This window comes from Eleutherodactylus coqui, chromosome 2, assembly GCF_035609145.1.
Source record: "Eleutherodactylus coqui strain aEleCoq1 chromosome 2, aEleCoq1.hap1, whole genome shotgun sequence".
Lineage (NCBI taxonomy): Eukaryota > Metazoa > Chordata > Amphibia > Anura > Eleutherodactylidae > Eleutherodactylus > Eleutherodactylus coqui.
In genome coordinates this window covers 152,001,104-152,021,668 of record NC_089838.1, presented here as the reverse complement: position 1 = coordinate 152,021,668, position 20,565 = coordinate 152,001,104, and the positions used below count along the sequence as shown (strand labels likewise).

The following is a 20,565-nucleotide window of genomic DNA, read 5'->3' as shown; positions in this document are numbered from 1 at the left end:
GCAGCACACACGTACCCAGAGCCCTTAGGACTGACAGAGGCAGGGCAAATATACTTTTTTGCCTTTTGTTTAAAAGGATAGGCCCACTGCGTCTATTCAATGACTAATAACTGTGTTGTGGCCCTGCCTACACAATTCTGTGCCTGTAGTATCAATGCAGGGTGCAATGCTCTGCACCGCCGATTTTGAGAAAAAAAAAGCAACACAGCTAACAGCAGCCTGCACAGTACTCCACACAGTTAAATGTGGCCCTAGAAAGGACCGTTGAGGTTCTTGAAGGCTACACTCACTCCTAACACTCTCCCTGCCTAACCACCACTTCTGTCCCTAATACCGGGTGCAATGCTCTGCACTGCGGATTTTGAGAAAAAAAATAAATTTCTCCACTGCTAACAGCAGCCTGCACACACGTAGATGTGGCCCTAAGAAGGACCGTTGGGGTTCTTGAAGCCTACACTCACTACAAATACTCTCCCTACAGCAACTCCAATAGAACAGCACTTTCCCTCAGCTAACTCACAAGACATCTGAGGCGAGCCGCGGGAGGGGCCGACTTTTATACTCGGGTGACATCTGATCGCCCCAGCCACTCACAGCAGGGGGGTGGTATAGGGCTTGAACGTCACAGGGGGAAGTTGTAATGCCTTCCCTGTCTTTCAATTGGCCAGAAAAGCGCGCTAACATCTCAGAGAGGAAACTGAAAGTAACCGGAACACCGCGTGGTACTCGTTACGAGTAACGAGCATCCCGAACACCGTAATATTCGCACGAATATCAAGCTCGGACGAGTACGTTCGCTCATCTCTACTTCAGATATATTTTCCTTTACTTACGCAAGTCTGTTTTAATTGTGTGAAGATCAAAGCAGTGACAGTCCTAAGGGGAAACAAGAACAGGAACTTTACGTTATCAGTATCATTACAAGTCATAATTACCATCTCCAGCTCCATTTGATATTAGGGAGAGGCAAGTGTGTGTCCGATGTCAGATCAGGGAGACAGCATAACTGGAGGCACACTTTAATGTGGTCAATCAGAACGGTGGTTAATAATAGCAACTGGCGCCAAAGTTATACTAGATTTTCAGTCTGTCATCACTTGAAAAAGTTGTACGAGATTTTACAAAAGGGAAAAGGATGGAGACGGAGTTGAAATACCCCACACAGACCATAGATGAGTGCCTCTATTTCTGGAAAACAAGACCCTATCTTCTATAGTTGGACAACCACTGGAATGATCTTAACAAGAAGTATAGTTTTAATTGATATAAAAGAATGCATAACAAATCTACTGATATCAACCAGAATTCTAGTTTTCTACCTTTATATTACTGTATTTTTAAGACTATATGACGCACCCCAGGTTTAGACAACAGGAAAAAATATTTCATACTTATTTAAATGCCTCTGGGGTTCTAACAAAGTGGAGGGGCTACCATCATTAACTTTAGTGTTTCTAGTATAGAAAAAGGGGGTTAACAGTGAAGAGTCAACTCCTATTAAACCTAGTGTGTCCATTCAAACAATGGCGCAAGCAGATAACTTCACATTATACACACACAGCACTGCTGCACGCACACTGTCCATGCACACAACACACACACAGCACTGCTGCACGCACACTGTCCATGCACACAACACACACACAGCAGTGCTGCACGCACACTGTCCATGCACACAACACACACACAGCAGTGCTGCACGCACACTGTCCATGCACACAACAGTGCTGCACGCACATTGTCCATGCACACAACACACACACAGCACTGCTGCACGCACATTGTCCATGCACACAACACACACACAGCACTGCTGCACGCACATTGTACATGCACACAACACACACACAGCACTGCTGCACGCACATTGTCCATGCACACAACACACACACAGCACTGCTGCACGCACATTGTCCATGCACACAACACACACACAGCACTGCTGCACGCACACTGTCCATGCACACAACACACACACAGCACTGCTGCACGCACATTGTCCATGCACACAACACACACACAGCACTGCTGCACGCACACTGTCCATGCACACAACACACACACAGCACTGCTGCACGCACACTGTCCATGCACACAACACACACACAGCACTGCTGCACGCACACTGTCCATGCACACAACACACACACAGCACTGCTGCACGCACATTGTCCATGCACACAACACACACACAGCACTGCTGCACGCACATTGTCCATGCACACAACACACACACAGCACTGCTGCACGCACACTGTCCATGCACACAACACACACACAGCACTGCTGCACGCACACTGTCCATGCACACAACACACACACAGCACTGCTGCACGCACATTGTCCATGCACACAACACACACACAGCACTGCTGCACGCACATTGTCCATGCACACAACACACACAGCACTGCTGCACGCACATTGTCCATGCACACAACACACACACAGCACTGCTGCACGCACATTATACATGCACACAACACACACACAGCACTGCTGCACACACATTGTCCATGCACACAACACACACACAGCACTGCTGCAGACACATTGTACATGCACACAACACACACACAGCACTGCTGCACGCACATTGTACATGCACACAACACACACACAGCACTGCTGCAGACACATTGTACATGCACACAACACACACACAGCACTGCTGCACGCACATTGTACATGCACACAACACACACACAGCACTGCTGCACGCACACTGTCCATGCACACAACACACACACAGCACTGCTGCACGCACATTGTACATGCACACAACACACACACAGCACTGCTGCACGCACATTGTACATGCACACAACACACACACACAGCACTGCTGCACGCACATTGTACATGCACACAACACACACACAGCATTGCTGCACGCACATTGTACATGCACACAACACACACACAGCACTGCTGCACGCACATTGTACATGCACACAACACACACACAGCACAAGAGGATTTGTACTTTAAAAAAGTCCAGCGCGACATGCAAATCAGGCAGAGCGGTCCGGTGGCTTACAACGTCATCCACACCAGAGGAGGCTGGAGGGACAGGCTTTTCGAGTTTACATGCAGGTAGCAGAGACCGTTTGGTTATCCCACCGGACCGCTCTGCCAGATTTATATGCCATGTGGGACTTTTTCAAAGTTCATATCCTCAAGTATGCTTGCACCCACAGTCATAAAAAAACATTGTTGGAACGATAGATGCTACATTAATCTAGTGCTGTTATTGGTTCACATTGATGAAAATTGCTGACCGCTTCACTTTAAATATATAATGCAACATCTTCAAGCAATTTGAGATATTGCAGCTCATTTTAATTCATTTTAGTTAATCTACCTGGTTTTGCAACATTTAAAGATCAATTATTAAATAACATGCCATAAAATGCATTGAAAAGGTTCACAGTAACAGGTGGTGGAAGCATATGTGTCCATCTTCACAGTAACAGGTGGTGGAAGCATATGTGTCCATCTTCACAGTAACAGGTGGTGGAAGCATGTGTGTCCATCTTCACAGTAACAGGTGGTGGAAGCATGTGTGTCCATCTTCACAGTAACAGGTGGTGGAAGCATGTGTGTCCGTCTTCACAGTAACAGGTGGTGGAAGCATGTGTGTCCGTCTTCACAGTAACAGGTGGTGGAAGCATGTGTGTCCGTCTTCACAGTAACAAGGCAACTCAACTATTGGAGTCAATCAGCTCAATGGCCAATTTCATGAGCCGTTACAGTATTGGTAAACAGTCTGGAGAAACCACAACGATTCTTATGTTCTTGCTACAATAATATGTTTGCATGTGATCAGCAAGAATATTGTTTTCATCCCTTCTGATAAATACGCTATATCTAGCAATCTGTATCAACTAGCAATAGTAAAGCTGTGCAGCACCACATATAGAATTAACCCCATCATGTCAATAAGAGAAACAGAAGCAATCTGGTTCATCATACGGAAGCTTTATAAAGTGTATTACGGTCTTACCTTCATGTGAAGGAGAAGTTTCTCAGTTGTGTCTGCTTGTATTTCACAAAACAGACAAAATACAGACATAGGGTGTTCTTCCCAGTCAGACCAATCCCTAACAATAGGACACAGGTTACCTTTTATCATTACTCCACAGTTAACACATTTTCATTTAGCATTCTACAATGATTACAAACTTCTAAGCAACTTATAAATACTACCAAAATATTACAGTATTTCAAAGAAATGAATAATAAAAGCATTTTACTCGTCATTGTTGTCTCTCAACTCCCGATCGTCTTCAGACTGTACTTCCTCCCAACTCTTCCCCAATTCCTAGAAGAGAGAACCATGTATCAAACCACGTCACCTACTGCAATACATTTGTAGTGTCATTATTATGCTACTTCTAAGAATGGGATAGAACTATATCATCATCAGATCTAACATATAGCCAACAGGGGGTTTCCAGAACACGGATGGCCTGTTTGTATGGGGCTGATCTACAATACAGGAACAACCACATGTATGAATGTGTGTCTGGGAAACCACTGAAGGGGCCTGATGCTCCAAGAAGCCATGCTGCCCCTTCATTCTGCCAGCTGGTCGGGGGGCTGGTGTGACCAGCAACAACATCTCAGAAATTATGAAAGCTACTGAGATGTCTGAAGACCTTACCATATGAATAGATTTATATGGTTGCCAGAGCTCAAAATTCATTTGATATTTAAGAATAGTCTGGCATTAAGACTACTGAAATAGCAGTTATTCTGTCGAGCATCCGAATGTTGTACATCAATTACTCCTCCAGTACTGCAAAGGTGAAGATGTAAAAATATTGTACCGCTAGCATCTGATATTTTAATAGAAGAACAACATTATTCTAACTATGAACCAAGTCTAATCCATATGAGGAGTATATTTCACACTAGTCTAAAGAGGTTGTCTCATCACAACAAACGCCGGACTGCTGGTCAGCTCATCGTTGGGACTCTGGCTTCACTTGGCGATACATTTCCCCTGTGGTGACCACTGCTACTACCGAAATACAAAGGGGATTCAATTGGGGGTCTTCCTCTAGGACAGGGGTGTCAAGCTCATTTCCACTGAGGGCCACATCAGCCTTATGGTTACCTTTATAGGGCCACTTGTAATTGTACAGTAAGGGCTTGTTCACATGAGCATATTTGCCCAGTGTATTATGTGAGCAATTTTTGCACGTATAATATGGAGTGAAAAGAACCCATTCATTTTAATGGGTTTGTTCACATGAGCATATTGTTTTCACGATGGGCAATGGTGTGAAAAAATATGCAATATCACCTATTTTGGTGCATAATACACACTGCAATAGGCCATTGAAGTGAATGGGTGTGCAGAAATACGCAGAAATCCTGCGTATTTGTGCACCATTAAAATTAACTCTTATGTGATCTTTTTTGCATGTGCAAATACACAGTGTATTTGCGCACATAAAAACACACCGGAGTGGCCGAAAAATGTGCTTACACCCCTATAAACCTAATCGTAACCCCAGTAGTAACAGTGCCCTCCATGTGGCCCCATTAACAATAGTGACTCCCATAGTGGCAACAGTAGTAACAGTGCCCTCCATAGTGGCCCCAGTAGCAATAGTCACTCCCATAGTGGCAACAGTATTAACAGTGGCCCAGTGGTGATCATGACCCCAAAAGTGGTTGCAGTACTAATAGTGACCCCCATAGTGGCCTTATTAGTAACAGTTTCTCCTATAATGTCCCCAGTAGTAATAGTGACCCCCATAGTTGCCATAGTAGTAACAGTTTCCCCTATATTGTCCCCAGTAGTAATACTGACCCCTATAGTAGTCCCAGGGATGCTGCACGGCCATAGACCAATAGTAACCCCCCTATTGGCCACTGGCTGGGCAGCATCCCTACAGACTTTGCACTCACCCCACCTATAGCTCCGGCCCAGCGGTGGTAGGAGCTGCAGGCGGGGTGAGTAAAATTCCTTTAAGGGCATTATCCAGACAGCACCCGCTGGGATACACCGGGGTTGGAGCAGAAGCCACTGCTCCGACCCCTGTATAGCGGCTGGCGTTCGTGATTGCAAGCACAGGTCTCACTGAAATGAATGGTAGCTGCGCTTGTATTCGGAGGCTGTGGTTCTCGGTTCTATGACATGTGTGTTCTAGGAGGTCCATATGCAGCCAAAGTGCATATGGAAACTGATTATCTAAATGAGAGAACTCCATTAATTAATTCACATAAGTCATGCCACTAAACTGGCACGTAAAAAGAAGACCACCACCTGCTCTAGGCAAGACAAATAATTAACCGGGGGCCGCTTTGCTGATACATTCCAGACTGCACTGTCCCATGTCAGCTTCACAGCACCAGACACTATTTCGGAGCTAATTTTCAGCAATGTGCCTAACTAGCAGCTAGCTATTCCCTATGAAAGACCGAAATCAGGGAGACATGGTAAAAACGTTTCTTCCCTCAAACAATGGTTATTTTAAGACACAGTCCCAGAAGACTAACATTAGCTGTGGAAGCCACAGTTGACATAATTGGCTGGAGGTTTGAACCTTTTCTCTTTTCGATGCGGCCACAATTGAGATACATGTAAACTGGCTAATGATCAGAAATCTCCAGACAATTCTCAGCACAATTCCTTTGAACAATATTTGCAGTCCATGTAAGATTCATCTGTTCAAAGGAAGAAGGATCTAAAAATATTTAATGAGGAGAAGGGCACAATGCACGCACTCTCTTCTCTGCCGCTCATCTTGCAGGCTGTATTCGCATGCCCTCTGTGATACATATTTAAAAATGGGATTTTTCCTCCAACTGCCTATTCGGTCGGCACAACAAATAAGGCTAAGCTTGCATTTTACGTCTGTATCATAACTGAGGAGATATATATTCTGAGGCAGTGCAATTATATTATATATGGATTAAACTAAGCTGTACTATCGTGTTTCCCCGAAAATAAGACAGTGTCTTATATAAATTTTTGTTCAAAAAGGTTTAACCTTTTTACATGTATAGCTGCCTGGACACTATTTAAATTCACTTTTTTAATTAACTGGTAGCAGGGCTTATATTTCAAGCATCCTCAAAAAGCCTGAAAAATCATTTTGCATTCTCATAAATTCTGGAAAATCATGCCATGTCTTATTTTCAGGGAAACGGGGTAGAAGAAAAGAGAAAAAATATTGGTAAACCTGGAGTAGCCAGAAACAGCATCAAAATAGGAAAAAACTTACCAAATAGTTTATCATGTAGTAGCGGTCATATTCATGGTTCCTGGGATTGACTCGGCGGTGTTGCTTTTTTCTCATGTGATCCTTTAGAGTATTTTTGTCTTTAAAGGTTTTTTCACAATACAAACACTGCAAGCTTAGAAGATACAATGTAGGAATGAAATGAATACATAACCAACTCCACTGCTCTTACTGCATTACAAGGCTAAACGAGGAAATTAAATGAATGCGCATTACGAGACATTCAATGCAGCAGGATATGCCTGCACAGGGCCATTATTCTTGTCCCCGAGTTAAAAAGCATACGCATAATTAATAAAATTAGGTTTTTCTAATCTAAACATATTGTCCCACATACAATAAGACTGCACTAGGCAAAGCTGAAAGAATAGTTGCTGAGATTTGTACCAGATTTATTGAAAACCAATAGCATGTGTTGCATTTTTACCTCTGTGACAAGTAACATTCTTTGAGCATACGTAGATACAAGCTATATAATCTTGAAATATTCCATTTTTAAGCTGGTGACTACAGCAGACACAATAAGCTGACATTTCCTTTTTTTTCGGCATTGCACTTGCAAATTGTATATTTTCTTGTGCAGACTGGGACAGGGTCAGCAGAGATTTAATGACAGCTACATGGTACTATTGGCAGTGTAGATAGAGCAGGATAGGAAACCTATGCATACAAATAAGGGTTTCTTTGTATCTCCCCCAGTCATTCCTCTTGGGGAGGGTGCTGTACAGGGTTCTAGCAGGCTACAGGCATGCCATTAAGAATCCATAATATATCTGCCTGCATGAGCCCTTACACTAATATACATAATATAAAACAGTGAAGTAAATAATAAAAGCAATAAACAAATCAATATTAGCTGATTAACAGTCCAATAAAAGCCATTCTTTCATAGTAGTTATAGTATATGATGTGCAAATGATAATAAAGCACCTGTCCATCTTCTTCTGTAATGTGTCCAGAAATTCATTACAATACACAATATTATCTGGCAGTCCAACATTGAAGGAGTGCTCGTCGTTCATGTGATTGAACAAGACCGATCTGCAACAAATCAGTTATACAGTAAGAAAATGTAAAAAAAAAATCATTCCATTTGCTTACAAACCTGTAATACTAGTAAATACAGACTATGTTTGAAAATAAGAGTAAGCTGCCTGTCCATGGGCGTTGCGATATCCCGCCCAGGAGCAGGAGCCTGCAGACGGATCTCCGCGGTAAGCCTGTCTGACAGATAGGCTGACCGCGGAGAATCGCGGCAATTAGCAGCATGCTGCAATTTGCTGGCCGAGAGCAGAGAATCGCTATGATTCTCTGCTCATAGCAACGCTATGGAAAGCGTTCACTGTGTTCCCCGCGGCCCGATTATCGCCGCGGGGAACGCAATGAAAATTTGCCCGTGGACAGGAGCCCTAACTAATACACAAGTACACATAATTGTAACCTACATTTTCTCTTAAACTGTTACTGGTGCCTTACTTGACTTACTAAGAAAAGATGAAAGTATAGCTGTATGGAAAAATAATATCAGACTGCTTAAAACTAACAAAAAGTCACAATTTTAAATATAATAAGAATACTTCTAATAGAAACCTCTTTAAAGTGTGTTGTCAGAGAATTTTTTTTTTTTTTTTTAAACCATGTTCTTCATGATGGAAAATATGCAATAAGCTTATACGCATCTCTCCCAGGTCCCTGCATCTCCTGAGCTGGAAGCTTGGTCTCCCCTGTGACATATTGCTTACAGGCTGCAGCAGCCTTTAAAGGGGTTGTCCCGCGGCAGCAAGTGGGTCTATACACTTCTGTATGGCCATATTAATGCACTTTGTAATGTACATTGTGCATTAATTATGAGCCATACAGAAGTTATAAGAAGTTTTTCACTTACCTGCTCCGTTGCTAGCGTCCTCATTTCCATGGAGCCGACTAATTTTCGGCGTCTAATGGCCAAATTAGCTGCGCTTGCGCAGTCCGGGTCTTCTTTTTTTCTCAATGGGGCTGCTCGTGCAGGATGCCGGCTCCGTGTAGCTCCGCCCCGTCACGTGCCGATTCCAGCCAATCAGGAGGCTGGAATCGGCAATGGACCGCACAGAAGCCCTGCGGTCCACCGAGGGAGAAGATCCCGGCGGCCATCTTCAACCGGTAAGTAAGAAGTCACCGGAGCGCGGGGATTCAGGTAAGCGCTGTGCGGTTTTTTTTTAAAGTCCCTGCATCGGGGTTGTCTCGCGCCGAACGGGGGGGGGGGGGGGGGGGGTTTGAAAAAAGAAAAAACCCGTTTCGGCGCGGGACAACCCCTTTAACTCACAGACCCAGCATAGAGGACAGAGCTTTATCACAGAAGAAATGGGGATCCCGGACAGGTGGGTATATACTTGTTTAATGTTTTCCATCATGGGGAACATGTTTTTGAAAAAGAAAAATTTTCTCGGGCAACCCCTTTAGGGGGTTATGTACACTTTTGTAACCATTTTGTTTATTACTCCAGTACATCAAGAAGAAAGAATTAAAGAACAACAAGTAATCTTGATTTCTCATACACAGGTCTTATACAAACATATGCTTCACCATGGTTACATAGAGTAGAATAACACATATAGGATCAGGAATTCACAGCGGGATACAGCTGATACTATTGTTTCAGCTGTATCCAGCTCCCTGACGACAGGTGGGGTATGAAGAACAGAGCGGTCCAGATCTGTTCTCCATACCCCGCTCAGAGAGCTCGGCTGTATAACTGCGAGCGGGAAACAGCTGGATGCAGAAGACAAGCGGGCACACCCCGCTTGTCTTCTGCATCCTCTGCTCAGAGCGCAAGGGGATTGCTCAACGTTTGAGCAATCACCTTACGCTGTAAAAAGAACACAACGATTATCGCTCAAAAAAAATCGCTCAGAAGATTTTTTGAGTGATAATCGTTGTGTCTAAACCAGCCTCTAACGATGGATACACATAGGGCTGCATGCAAACTGTAAACAGAAAACAGTAGGATATTTTTAATAATGAATATATGCAAAACTGCTGTTATTTTAGATGCACTGGAGCAGTAAAACAATTGTTCCAAAAACATACATAGTGTCTGAAACCATTTTTAATTGCTTCTATTCATAAATGCTTTACAGTCTGATTATAGTTGTCACCAACACTACCATAGTGACCGATATCTGAAATGTGACTGCTATACTTACTGTTTTCAACCAGCTACAGAATTCACAATATCATATCATTACATCTGGCAACAGTATTGAAGAGAAATGTCTGACACTAAAAGTGTAACTAAACTTCATATAAACTTCTGACATACGGTATCAGAACGTTTGATCGGTGGAGGTCCTCGTGTTGAGACCCCACCAATCGGTACAAAATGAACAGGCAGAAATTTTCATTTGAGCACTATACCAGTTCAACTGCCATTGGTGAGTGGTGTACGGACCTTCAATGGAGATTATACACCATATAGAGCAAAGTTGGGAACAGCCAAACAGGCACAGTGCCCAGATGAGCCTTTTTGGCCAGTCATTTTAACGATTGTCACCACCTACGTCTCAACACCTGGACCTCCAGTGAACAAAACGCCTGACATGTGACTATGACATCTTTTTAAAAAGTTTACTTTAACTATGTATTTTTTTGTTTGTTTCCTGATGCAAACCTGCACCATTTTATATTGGCCCCACTTCAATGTTACAAATAAAACAAAGTTACCCGTTAGAACTGCACATGATGTTAACAAAATGAAATGTCAAGTTTTTGTGCCATCGTTATTTTAATTTCTTCAGTCGAGACTTTGAAATTGGTGTTATGTAACAAAGTAGAATTGGAATAAGAAAACAAAATCATACCGGTTTCCTTTAAATTTCTCACTGCAAAACATGCATTCTCTCTCGAAACCTGCATCTGATCGCTCAAGCTGCTGCTGTGCCAAAATATTTTTCTGCAGAATTTAACAATAAAATAAATAAAAGTTAAAAAGGTTGTCCGATTACTGGACATCATGCCCCCCTTAGTGCCCCCTGTGCTAACAGAAGAAGAGGAGCAGTGCACACGTGTTCCTTGCCGGCACAATCACGCGCTGCAGCCCCCCGGCATTTGTTGTGACAAATGATGTCACGGAGGGCAGGTGCTCTCTGCAGCCAATGTGAGAATGAGCAGTGATGCTGCAGCCTCTGATTGGCTGCAACTGTCATCTGACTTTTGGTAACATCGTCTGTCCTAACAAATGCCAGGACCGCTGCGGGGCATCAAAGCTGGATTGTGGTGGTAGGGAACAAGTGTGTACTGCTTCGTTTCTTATTTTAGCTCAGGGGGCACATTATAGTATAAGTACACACAAATATATACATGGATCTATATAGATACATACATACACATACATAGTCAACAGGTTCTATCTTAGGAATGTATCTAACATCCCTCACAATAGTAAACTGAACAATTCAATCCACCAAAAACCAAAATCAATTTTTTCTTTTGTTATAAAAGGGTAAAAAAACGCATATTAATACTGGCTGAAAATTAAAGTAAAAAAATAGACGCATTGAATAAGGTGTCAAAAAATGACTACACCTTTTTGATTGTTTTTATGTTTACAACTTAGTACCTATGGAGGATGTTCTTAGGCTCTGTGCACACTGTTTGGTGTATATGCAGTAAAAAGCTCCTAGCATGTACAGCAAATGCATTTATAGGGCATCATTCACCAAAAGGAGGCAAAAAGGAGTGTCCTTTTGGCCTCCATTTAGCCTGTATAGCGCTTTTCAAAAGTATAGAAGAGAGCCGTAGTCCGATTTACTATACAGTGGACCTCCACAAAAAAAACAAAAAACAAAACAACCCTCCCTCCCAAAAAACACATAGTGTGCGGTATAGGACTTGCTAACATTTTGTACAAGGAACGGGTTTTGCCGCTATATGGCTATATAATAGCAGAGTCTTCTGTTGGCGGTGTACGTTGGAAATCTCCCTGATGTATACCTCCAAATGAAGACATGGCCTTGGTAAAGCAAGTCAGCAAACATTGCAGTAACTCCCAATTTAGGTGTGAGAATATGGTGCAAAGAAGAGCACTGTATTATCTACATACAGCATATGCTTTGGTCAGTAGCTTGGGGTGCTATCCATGTGGTGTAGTAATACCTACTGAAATGATCACGTCAGATTGCCATATCACAATTCCTTGCTTTATGTAAATGGCCAGGTGAGCTGCCGCCTTTCAGGCGTTAGTTTTCATAAACCCTTTGGGATCAGTGGTTGTCGTTGGGGGAAATCTGGATGATGTGGCCACTATGCTGGTAATTCAAATGAATGGCAGGCTGAGTCTGTCACAGCAAGAGCCAATGCTTGCCACAGCCCAAGCAGGTTGTTTTAATATCATGTAGCTTATTTTATGGTTTTCAGTGAAATTTTAGGATGTGTTTTAGTTTAGGAGCCAGAAGTAATATAAATAATGTCTAATAGTATACAAGGAAACTGAATGTTTTCATAGTTTATCTAATCTCTGTTATTTTACTTTCCTGCAGCAACTTTTGTGTCCTCATGGAAACCTCTTAAAATGTTCTATTATTGGCTGGTTCTAGCTTGTCAGTGCAACACTGTATTTTAACCAACTAAATACATGTCCTACCTAGCCTGGATATTAACAGTTATGTTTGTGGATGTGTAATGAAAACAAAGGTTTGGTACTGTGTTAGCCAGTAGAGCAAAATGTGATTGTTCCCAGTAAGAGAAACCAAATAATCTTGTAGATATGATACCTATTATCTATGTACCTATGTAGATAGAATACCCAGGAATCAACTACTCCAATACAAGGAGAAGGAAAGAAACGATCGTGTGCCTCTGGTAGTGACCTACAATCCGCAACTAAGGAAAACCACAAAGAAACTCCACCATACCCTACACAAGGATGACCGTCTGAAAACCATATTCCCAGACCCTCCCCTTATGTGTTACAAGCAACCTCCAAATTTGAAGATCTTTATAATCAGGAGTGCATTACCCTCTGACACACAAAAAGGAACTTATCCCTGCAATGTAAGGAGCTGCAAGACCTGCTCACATGTATTGACCACAGACAGGATACAAATCCCCAACACACCGCAGGACTATAAGATTCCTGGAGCATTCACATGTTTCACGTCCAATGTTGTGTACCTGATCATGTGCAGTAAATGTCCTGTTGGGGGCCTTTATATCGGGGAAACAGGGCAAAGACTGAAAGCAAGGATGAGATCTCATCACCACACAATTAAACACAGAAAAAGAGAATTACCTGTGGCCGAACACTTCTCTAACCATGGACATGACATAGGAGATATGAGAGTTTTGATATTGAAGGGTGGTTTCAAGTCGCAAAACCACAGAAGAATTTGGGAATATAAATTGATAACAACCTTTGACACGCTGAATACTGGGTTAAATTATTCCCCAGGATTTATGTGTGAATGGGAAGTGTGAGACTTGATTGCACAGATAAGACCCCCATCAACAGTAATTCAGGGACCATAAACTTTCACTCCCTTATCAGTGTTTAGTTAAAAATGTTTGTGCACCTCTTGTAGCATTTCTAGCCTGCCCGACCTCCCCCCCCTTTCTCCCCCCCAACAGAATTCCTTTTAAGTGCGAACCAATCACATCCATATCTGTGCCTTGTCATAAGTATGTATGTTATAAGTGTGTATAAATATCCATGCCTCTTCAGATCCAATCCATAAGCCTGAAGAAGAACCCTGCGTTGGTTCTAAAGCTCGCTATAACATCATGTATTTTTGTTAGCCATTAAAAGGTATCCTATCTACAAGATTACGTGGTTTCTCTCGATGGGAACAATCAAATTTGTGTATGTGAAACTTTTTTAAAAGTACTACAGAAAGTGAGGAGGGCCACCAAGGACGGTATTACTTCAGTTCAGTCTGAACGTAAATTAGTTTGGCCCAAAAAGAAGATTAATATAGATTCACAGTGTAGTCAGTTACAAAAGAATTGTTAATCATGTTTAGGCTGTTTCGTAGCAATTACATGCATATATAATGATGAACGAATTTTGTCTGGAGGAACAAGCATATTGAAAAGCGAGATCTGCATGTGGCAGTTTCTTCCCCCCTCTGCTAAACATCTGTTGCATTTTACAAACACATGGTAAAGGGATTTACGGCATTAATATTTACTTGAAAGCTGTAACCCAAATATTTCAAACTGTAGTACTAAATATTATGCTCTTAGCTGAAAAGTCTGACAAGATATCAAAAGCACTGAGGAGTCATTTAAACCCAGCAAGACGTTCCATAATGAGTTAGTAGAAGAGGTAATATTACAGGCGGACAGCAGATGGAGTTATCAGAACTCCTAAAATACACTAGACACCAACCATTAATCTACGCTCCTAGTCAGCAAAAACATTTGTAGTTTTTCTTAGAAGGCCGGTGACACACAAGCGTATTCCAGCTGCATTTATACATCCGTAATACAGACAGTGTCCATGTATGATCATGGGTCAACTGACCCAAACTCCAAGCATCAGAGCCTATCTAATTCTGGTATGAATTACAGCAGATTGAACATGAACTTTGTATCATATCATATGTAAGAAAACCATTGAAGGAGAGCCGGCTTCATAGTATCAGCTACAAATTTAGTTGGTGGAAGGCACACTTCACAGATTGTTAAGGCACACTTACTTTGTATGATTTGATTGATGTAGATCCCATGGTAGAGAACTAATCTACCTAATAAACCTCTTTTCTAGCAACACTTGTATGCCAATTTATACAATGCATGTGAATCATCTGTAAGTACAAATACTTTATCTACTTATGAGTCTTACCCAGTATCAATAAAATTGAGAGTATTGTGCTGATATGTACCCATACACACTTTATATACCGATCAGCCATAACATTAAATTGCCTGCTTTGTGGCTCATTCACATTGCAGTTTATGGATTCCGCTTTCCTTTTCTGCCATAGTAGCAGAAAAACGGAATTACTGGCTGGAACGGATCTGTCCTATGAAGGAATGGTACTGAATAGACCTCTTTCACTTCAATGGAGTTCATCCAACTTATGTCATGCATGCAGTAATATTTCATCTTCATTTTTTGTAACTCAACAATAAATTTGGTTAAAGATATACATGAAATACATATCCACGGATTGTGTAGTTATTCACCACATAACAGGAGCAGTTGATACAAGGTAATTATACAAAGCATAGAGTACAACACAAAGAAAATAAGCCACACAAAAATCTATTGCGTTAGGTAACCAAAGCTGATGGGAGATTAAAGAAAAAGGTAAAGAAAAGAGAAAAAGTAGTGTAAAGAAACACATGCCCTATACATGGAGTATTGTATTGGGGAGATCATCCACTAAAGAGAAGGGGAGGAGAGAGCAAAGATAAACAAGATCTAATAAAACACAAAAACCCTACCTAGGAAGCCAATTTATATGCAGTGTGTCATTAGCCATTTTTAAAGGGTAATGCAAGATTCGTTGACCGTACCCAGTCTGGAACATAAATTTTGTCTAAAGAAAAACTGTTTTTTTTTTTAGTTTTGTTAGTCATTATATTGCACTACACTTTTTGCTCAATTTGCGAAGCCATTTTGGTTTCAGGAGAGAAATTTCAGATATTTGCAAATTCGCTTCACAACTACCTTCCCTTGAGGCCACAATCCCCTTTCTAAATCATGCATGGCCTGTGAAAGGATACCCCTGGCAAAGGCTATGAAGGCATTCCAACTATCTAGAACTTAACAATCAAGGCCCCAGTCTTGAAGGAATGACACCCATTTCTCAATGAAGTATAGAGGTGTGGGGGTGGGGTGGGGGGGGAGTTCATCAAAAATTGATTAGGTTTCATTGGAGGTGAATAAACAAAAAGCCCAACACAATAACATGATTCCATCATTGGGAACCTTATAAATATCTTACAGACCTCCCCAGACCACAAAAAGTATGTCTGAGAACAATCTGCATAACATTAGGATAACAAAAATAGGGAAGGGAAATGATGGATGGATGGGGGGGTGGGGGGTGGGAGTAGGGCAACAGGGGAGAACAGAAGGGGAAAGAGGAATGAGTGTGAGACAAGTGGAGGGGAGGAAAAAGGAAAGAAAAAATGGAATTTCTGATCAGAAGAACTCCCATAGTCATATTTTAAGTGTATTCAAATAAAAATTGAGCAATTCACCTTTTGCATTAAAGAAAAAACATATAGTTGGAGAAATACGGAATGGTTAAGAAGAAGAGTATCAAGAGAACTCTAAATGAAATGAGGGAACAGGACAGAGCCGAGGCGTAAAAAGCACTCTCTGCTTGTCAAGCACTACATAGTTCTAGCAATTAAACATCATATTTACGTGTCTGCTGATAGTTTATGCATGTTCCTTGGACTTAGGTGACTTGTTCCTCTGGACCCAGGTCCAAGAGGAAGATGTAGGTAAGGTTGGCCACTCCTCCACTCCTGGAATCTGAAGCCAAGAGTCCACTCTAAGCAGGGGGATGTCCAATGTTTCCCAGCAAGAAGTTAAATGCTCCAGATTTCTGATATTGACTCTTTTGCCATTTCTTGTGCAGCTGAGGCCAAAAGGGAATGCCCATCTATAGGGGATATTAGGTTTAGGAGCTTGCGCTTGAATTGGGTAGTAGGAGCCAAGTCCTGATAAATGTGGATATTTGCCCCTTCCCACTGGAGCTGAGCCTGTTCTCGTGCTTTTGTTAGCAACAACGAATTGTCTCTGTAGCACAAGAGGCCACAAATCCCAACCCTTGGAGGGTCAGACGGGGCTGGTAGTGGTCTCAGAGCTCTGTGAGCCCTTTCAATATGGATCTCTTTTGCACACTGTTGGCCCACTAGAAAATGGAAAATGACTCCCACATTTGTGAGCGTGGCAGAGTGATCACTCCTCTCAGGTAAGCCTCTGATTCTTACATTAAATCTCCTGATCCTCCAGAAGTAGGAATGACTGGTTTATTTGAGAGCGTTGCAGCATGACTTGGTCCTTCAGTGTGCCACAGAATTGGGTTAGTAACTCTTGGGATTGCTCCAGGGAATCCACCCTCCCCCCAATCGTACATCTGCTTTAATATCTGCTAGGGTATTAAGGGTGTCGTCACAAATTTTAGATTTTTTCCCATTTAATTACTTTGTCGGTTGCTGCCGCAGTCGGGAGGGGAGCAGTGGATTTATTGCCACCGCTGACTAAGTCACCAACTCCTTCTTGGGTGGGCACCACACTTCACTCCCCATATGAATCAATAAGCCTTTGGCTCCCATGCCCTGCCGCCGGTTGACCACTTTTGATAGGTACTAACCACTGCATACTGGTAATAGCCCACTGAACCTGCCATTTTGCAGACACTTGTTTAGCCATTCCAATTTGGCCTTTGCCAAAGTTGCTCAGATCCTTACATTTCCAACACATCAACTTCAAAGATGGACTGCGCAATTTCTGCTTAATATATACCACCCATTGATAGGTGCCATCAAATGTTATTCACATCACTCGGTGGTTTTAATATTACGGCTGACTGGCATATATTAAAGGGGTTTTCCAGGGAAATACTACTGATGACCTATCATCAGGATAGGTCATCAATAGTTGATTGGCTGGGGGATAGTCGCTAGGGATGCGACTGATCAGCTGAGCAGGCGCCTGCTGTCAGCGCAGCAAATACACAGAGGTTGAAGCAGAAGCCTCCATGCCGACCTCCGTATAGTGGCCGGCGCTTGTAACTGCAGGCATGGCTCCTATTGATTTCTGTGTATTTGCAGCGCTGACAACATACACCCGCTCAGCTGATCGGACGGGGTCCCGAATGACAGACCCCAGCCGATCAACTAATGATGACCCATCCTAGGGATAGGTAATCAATAGTATTTCCCTGGAAAACCCCTTTAATACTAGTGGAATTGATGTTCATCTAATATCTGTGTCAAGCAGATGCAAGGTACGCCTTTGTAAGACATTATTCTGTACCCACCTTGTTGATTTCCCACATGTCTATACCACTAACTTGTCCAATGGGAAAATTTCTATGTCATCATCAAAAAAAACAAATCTTGCTTGCACTTGCAGGAAGTGTAGAATGTCTTCATGGATAGTCTCTGACCAAGGATAGTCTCCTTTTAGCAATGGGACAAGTTTGTTGCCACTTGCTGCTTGCTGTCTGCTATAATGTTGCCACATCTCCCCTTGTAGGGCACAAGGTAGAGTCTGATACTACCCCGCTCTGCACTATGGTACTGATGTTCCCAAGTGTAAATAGCCCCAATTATGACCCACAATTTGTTGGTATGTATTGCATTTTAAAAAGTCAGAAAATAAGACCTACGATGCTCTAGCATATTATTTCTTCCTCTCAGCTGATAAATGTTCTTGCTGACTGCTCAAAAACTGGTGTCTGTTGCTAATGGAAACCATAATAGACTAGACGGCATCCACTATCCCGACACTGAAAGCAGCTGCATTATAATGAAGAGCTAGGATATATCTGGAGAAAAGACTGGTCGTTGAAATTAGCATCTGAAGCCAAGGTATGACATGCAAAATGAGGCCTGAAGGTTTTGCTGCTGAAGACCAAATAAAGCGAGAAGTATCAGCAGGATGTGGACTAAGAAACGTACTGAGCATTTCCTAGAATTATGTAGAGGCGATGCGCCCACTTATTAACAGAATACAAGAATGTTAAAGTTCAGTGTATGGCATTAGCAACGAGGGAGCTCTTTCTGTCAGACCGTTACAAACAGTCCAAAATGCTAAAACCAATTAAAGATTACAAGTAGATAACAGAAGAGAAACTGAATCCTATTTTTAAATGTAATAATACCGGATATATCCAAATGGCGCTGCAAAATTAATGCAGCATTCTTAGTTTTATAGAAGCTAGTTCAAGGTGCTGTCCAAGTTAAGTGAAGCCCCCATGCTGTAAAATAACATATCAGCTCGTCGCCCACCGCCGGCTCAGGTCTCCCTGGTGACATCATCTCTACAGGCTCACCGAACCGTCTACAAACGAGCTGCTGCAGCCAGTGATAGAGCTCAGTGATGATGGATGAGCATTGTCTTTGGCAGAAGGTTTTCGGGATGTACGGCGGGCACCAAAGCCGTCATGGGGGAAGCGGTGAGTATCAGCTGATTTCTTATTTTACAGCATGGGGGACTCGGTGAGAGGGCTTCACTTAACTCGGACAACCACTTAACCCCTTAATGACATGGCCTATTTTGGCGTTGAGGACCAAACGATTTTTGGTATTTTTTCATCTCCATTTTTCAAAAGCCATAACTTTTTTATTTTTCCGTCGACGCGGCCGTATAAGGGCTGGTTTTTTGAGTGGCGAACTGTAGTTTTTATTGGCACCATTTTTGGTTACATAGACTACATTGTAAAACTTTTATTATTTTTTTATGATCGTAGGGAGAGAAAACGCATCAATTCTGCCATAGATTTTTTAATTTTTTTTTAAAGCGTTAATTATGCAGCGTAAATGACGCAATACATTTCTTTCTGCGGGATGGTGCGGTTACAACCATACCAAAATTCTTATTTTTTTTAGGTTTTTCCACTTTTTTTTGGAAATTATTATTTTTTTCTAAAAACTTACTGCATTCAAAGTCCAATAACTTTTTTATTTTTCCATGGACGGAGCTCTATGAGGGCTTATTTTTTGCGAGACAAGCTGTTGTTTTTATTGGTACCATTTTGAGGTAGACACGTTTTTTTTTAATCACTTTTATTGCATTTTTTGGGAGGCAAAATGCTAAAAATTAGCATTTTGCCTCAGATTTTTAGCATTTTTTAAAACGCTTTTTGCCGTGCAGGATAAAAAGCGTGTTCAGTTTATTGTACACATCGTTATGGACTCATCGATATGAAATATGTGGGATTTTTTATATTTTTTTTATATGAGAAAAAGCATTAAAAAAGGTTTTTTTAATATTTTTTTTTACATTTTTACTTTGTCTACTTTATTTTCCTCTTATTTTTACATAATCCGTGCCCCTCTGAGGGACTTATACTACAGCACTAATGATCGCTGCAATAAGGCATGGCAGGACTTCTCTCCTGCCATGCCTTACCGCTTATTACAGCCATCTTAGGCAGTGGCAATACAGGGCGCCGGTATCTGGCGTCCTGTTGCCATAGCAACCAGCCAGGCTCTCGCGATGTTATCGTGAGAGCCAGCTGGAGTCACAGAGGGATCGCGGCAGGTGAGGGGTTAACAGCGGTGGGGGGGGGGCGCATCTCCGATGCCCCCCGCTGTTGCAGCAGGAGGCCGGCTACTAGTGACAGCCGGCTCCCGCTGCGGGATA

At 42.2% G+C, this 20,565-nt stretch overlaps 1 protein-coding gene across 2 annotated transcripts in view; it reads right to left on the bottom strand.

The window, feature by feature from the left end:
* ZNF277 (zinc finger protein 277) overlaps nt 1-20,565 on the bottom strand; it is a 68,962-nt gene that overhangs the window by 14,241 nt on the left and 34,156 nt on the right. For both annotated transcript variants that reach the window (XM_066591775.1, XM_066591776.1), the window contains exons 5-10: nt 11,096-11,187; nt 8,190-8,300; nt 7,242-7,374; nt 4,257-4,324; nt 4,007-4,103; nt 834-876 (exon numbers count right to left, since the gene is read on the bottom strand). In XM_066591775.1, coding sequence (XP_066447872.1) covers nt 834-876; nt 4,007-4,103; nt 4,257-4,324; nt 7,242-7,374; nt 8,190-8,300; nt 11,096-11,187 — 544 coding nt within the window. The remainder of the gene's footprint in view (nt 1-833; nt 877-4,006; nt 4,104-4,256; nt 4,325-7,241; nt 7,375-8,189; nt 8,301-11,095; nt 11,188-20,565) is intronic.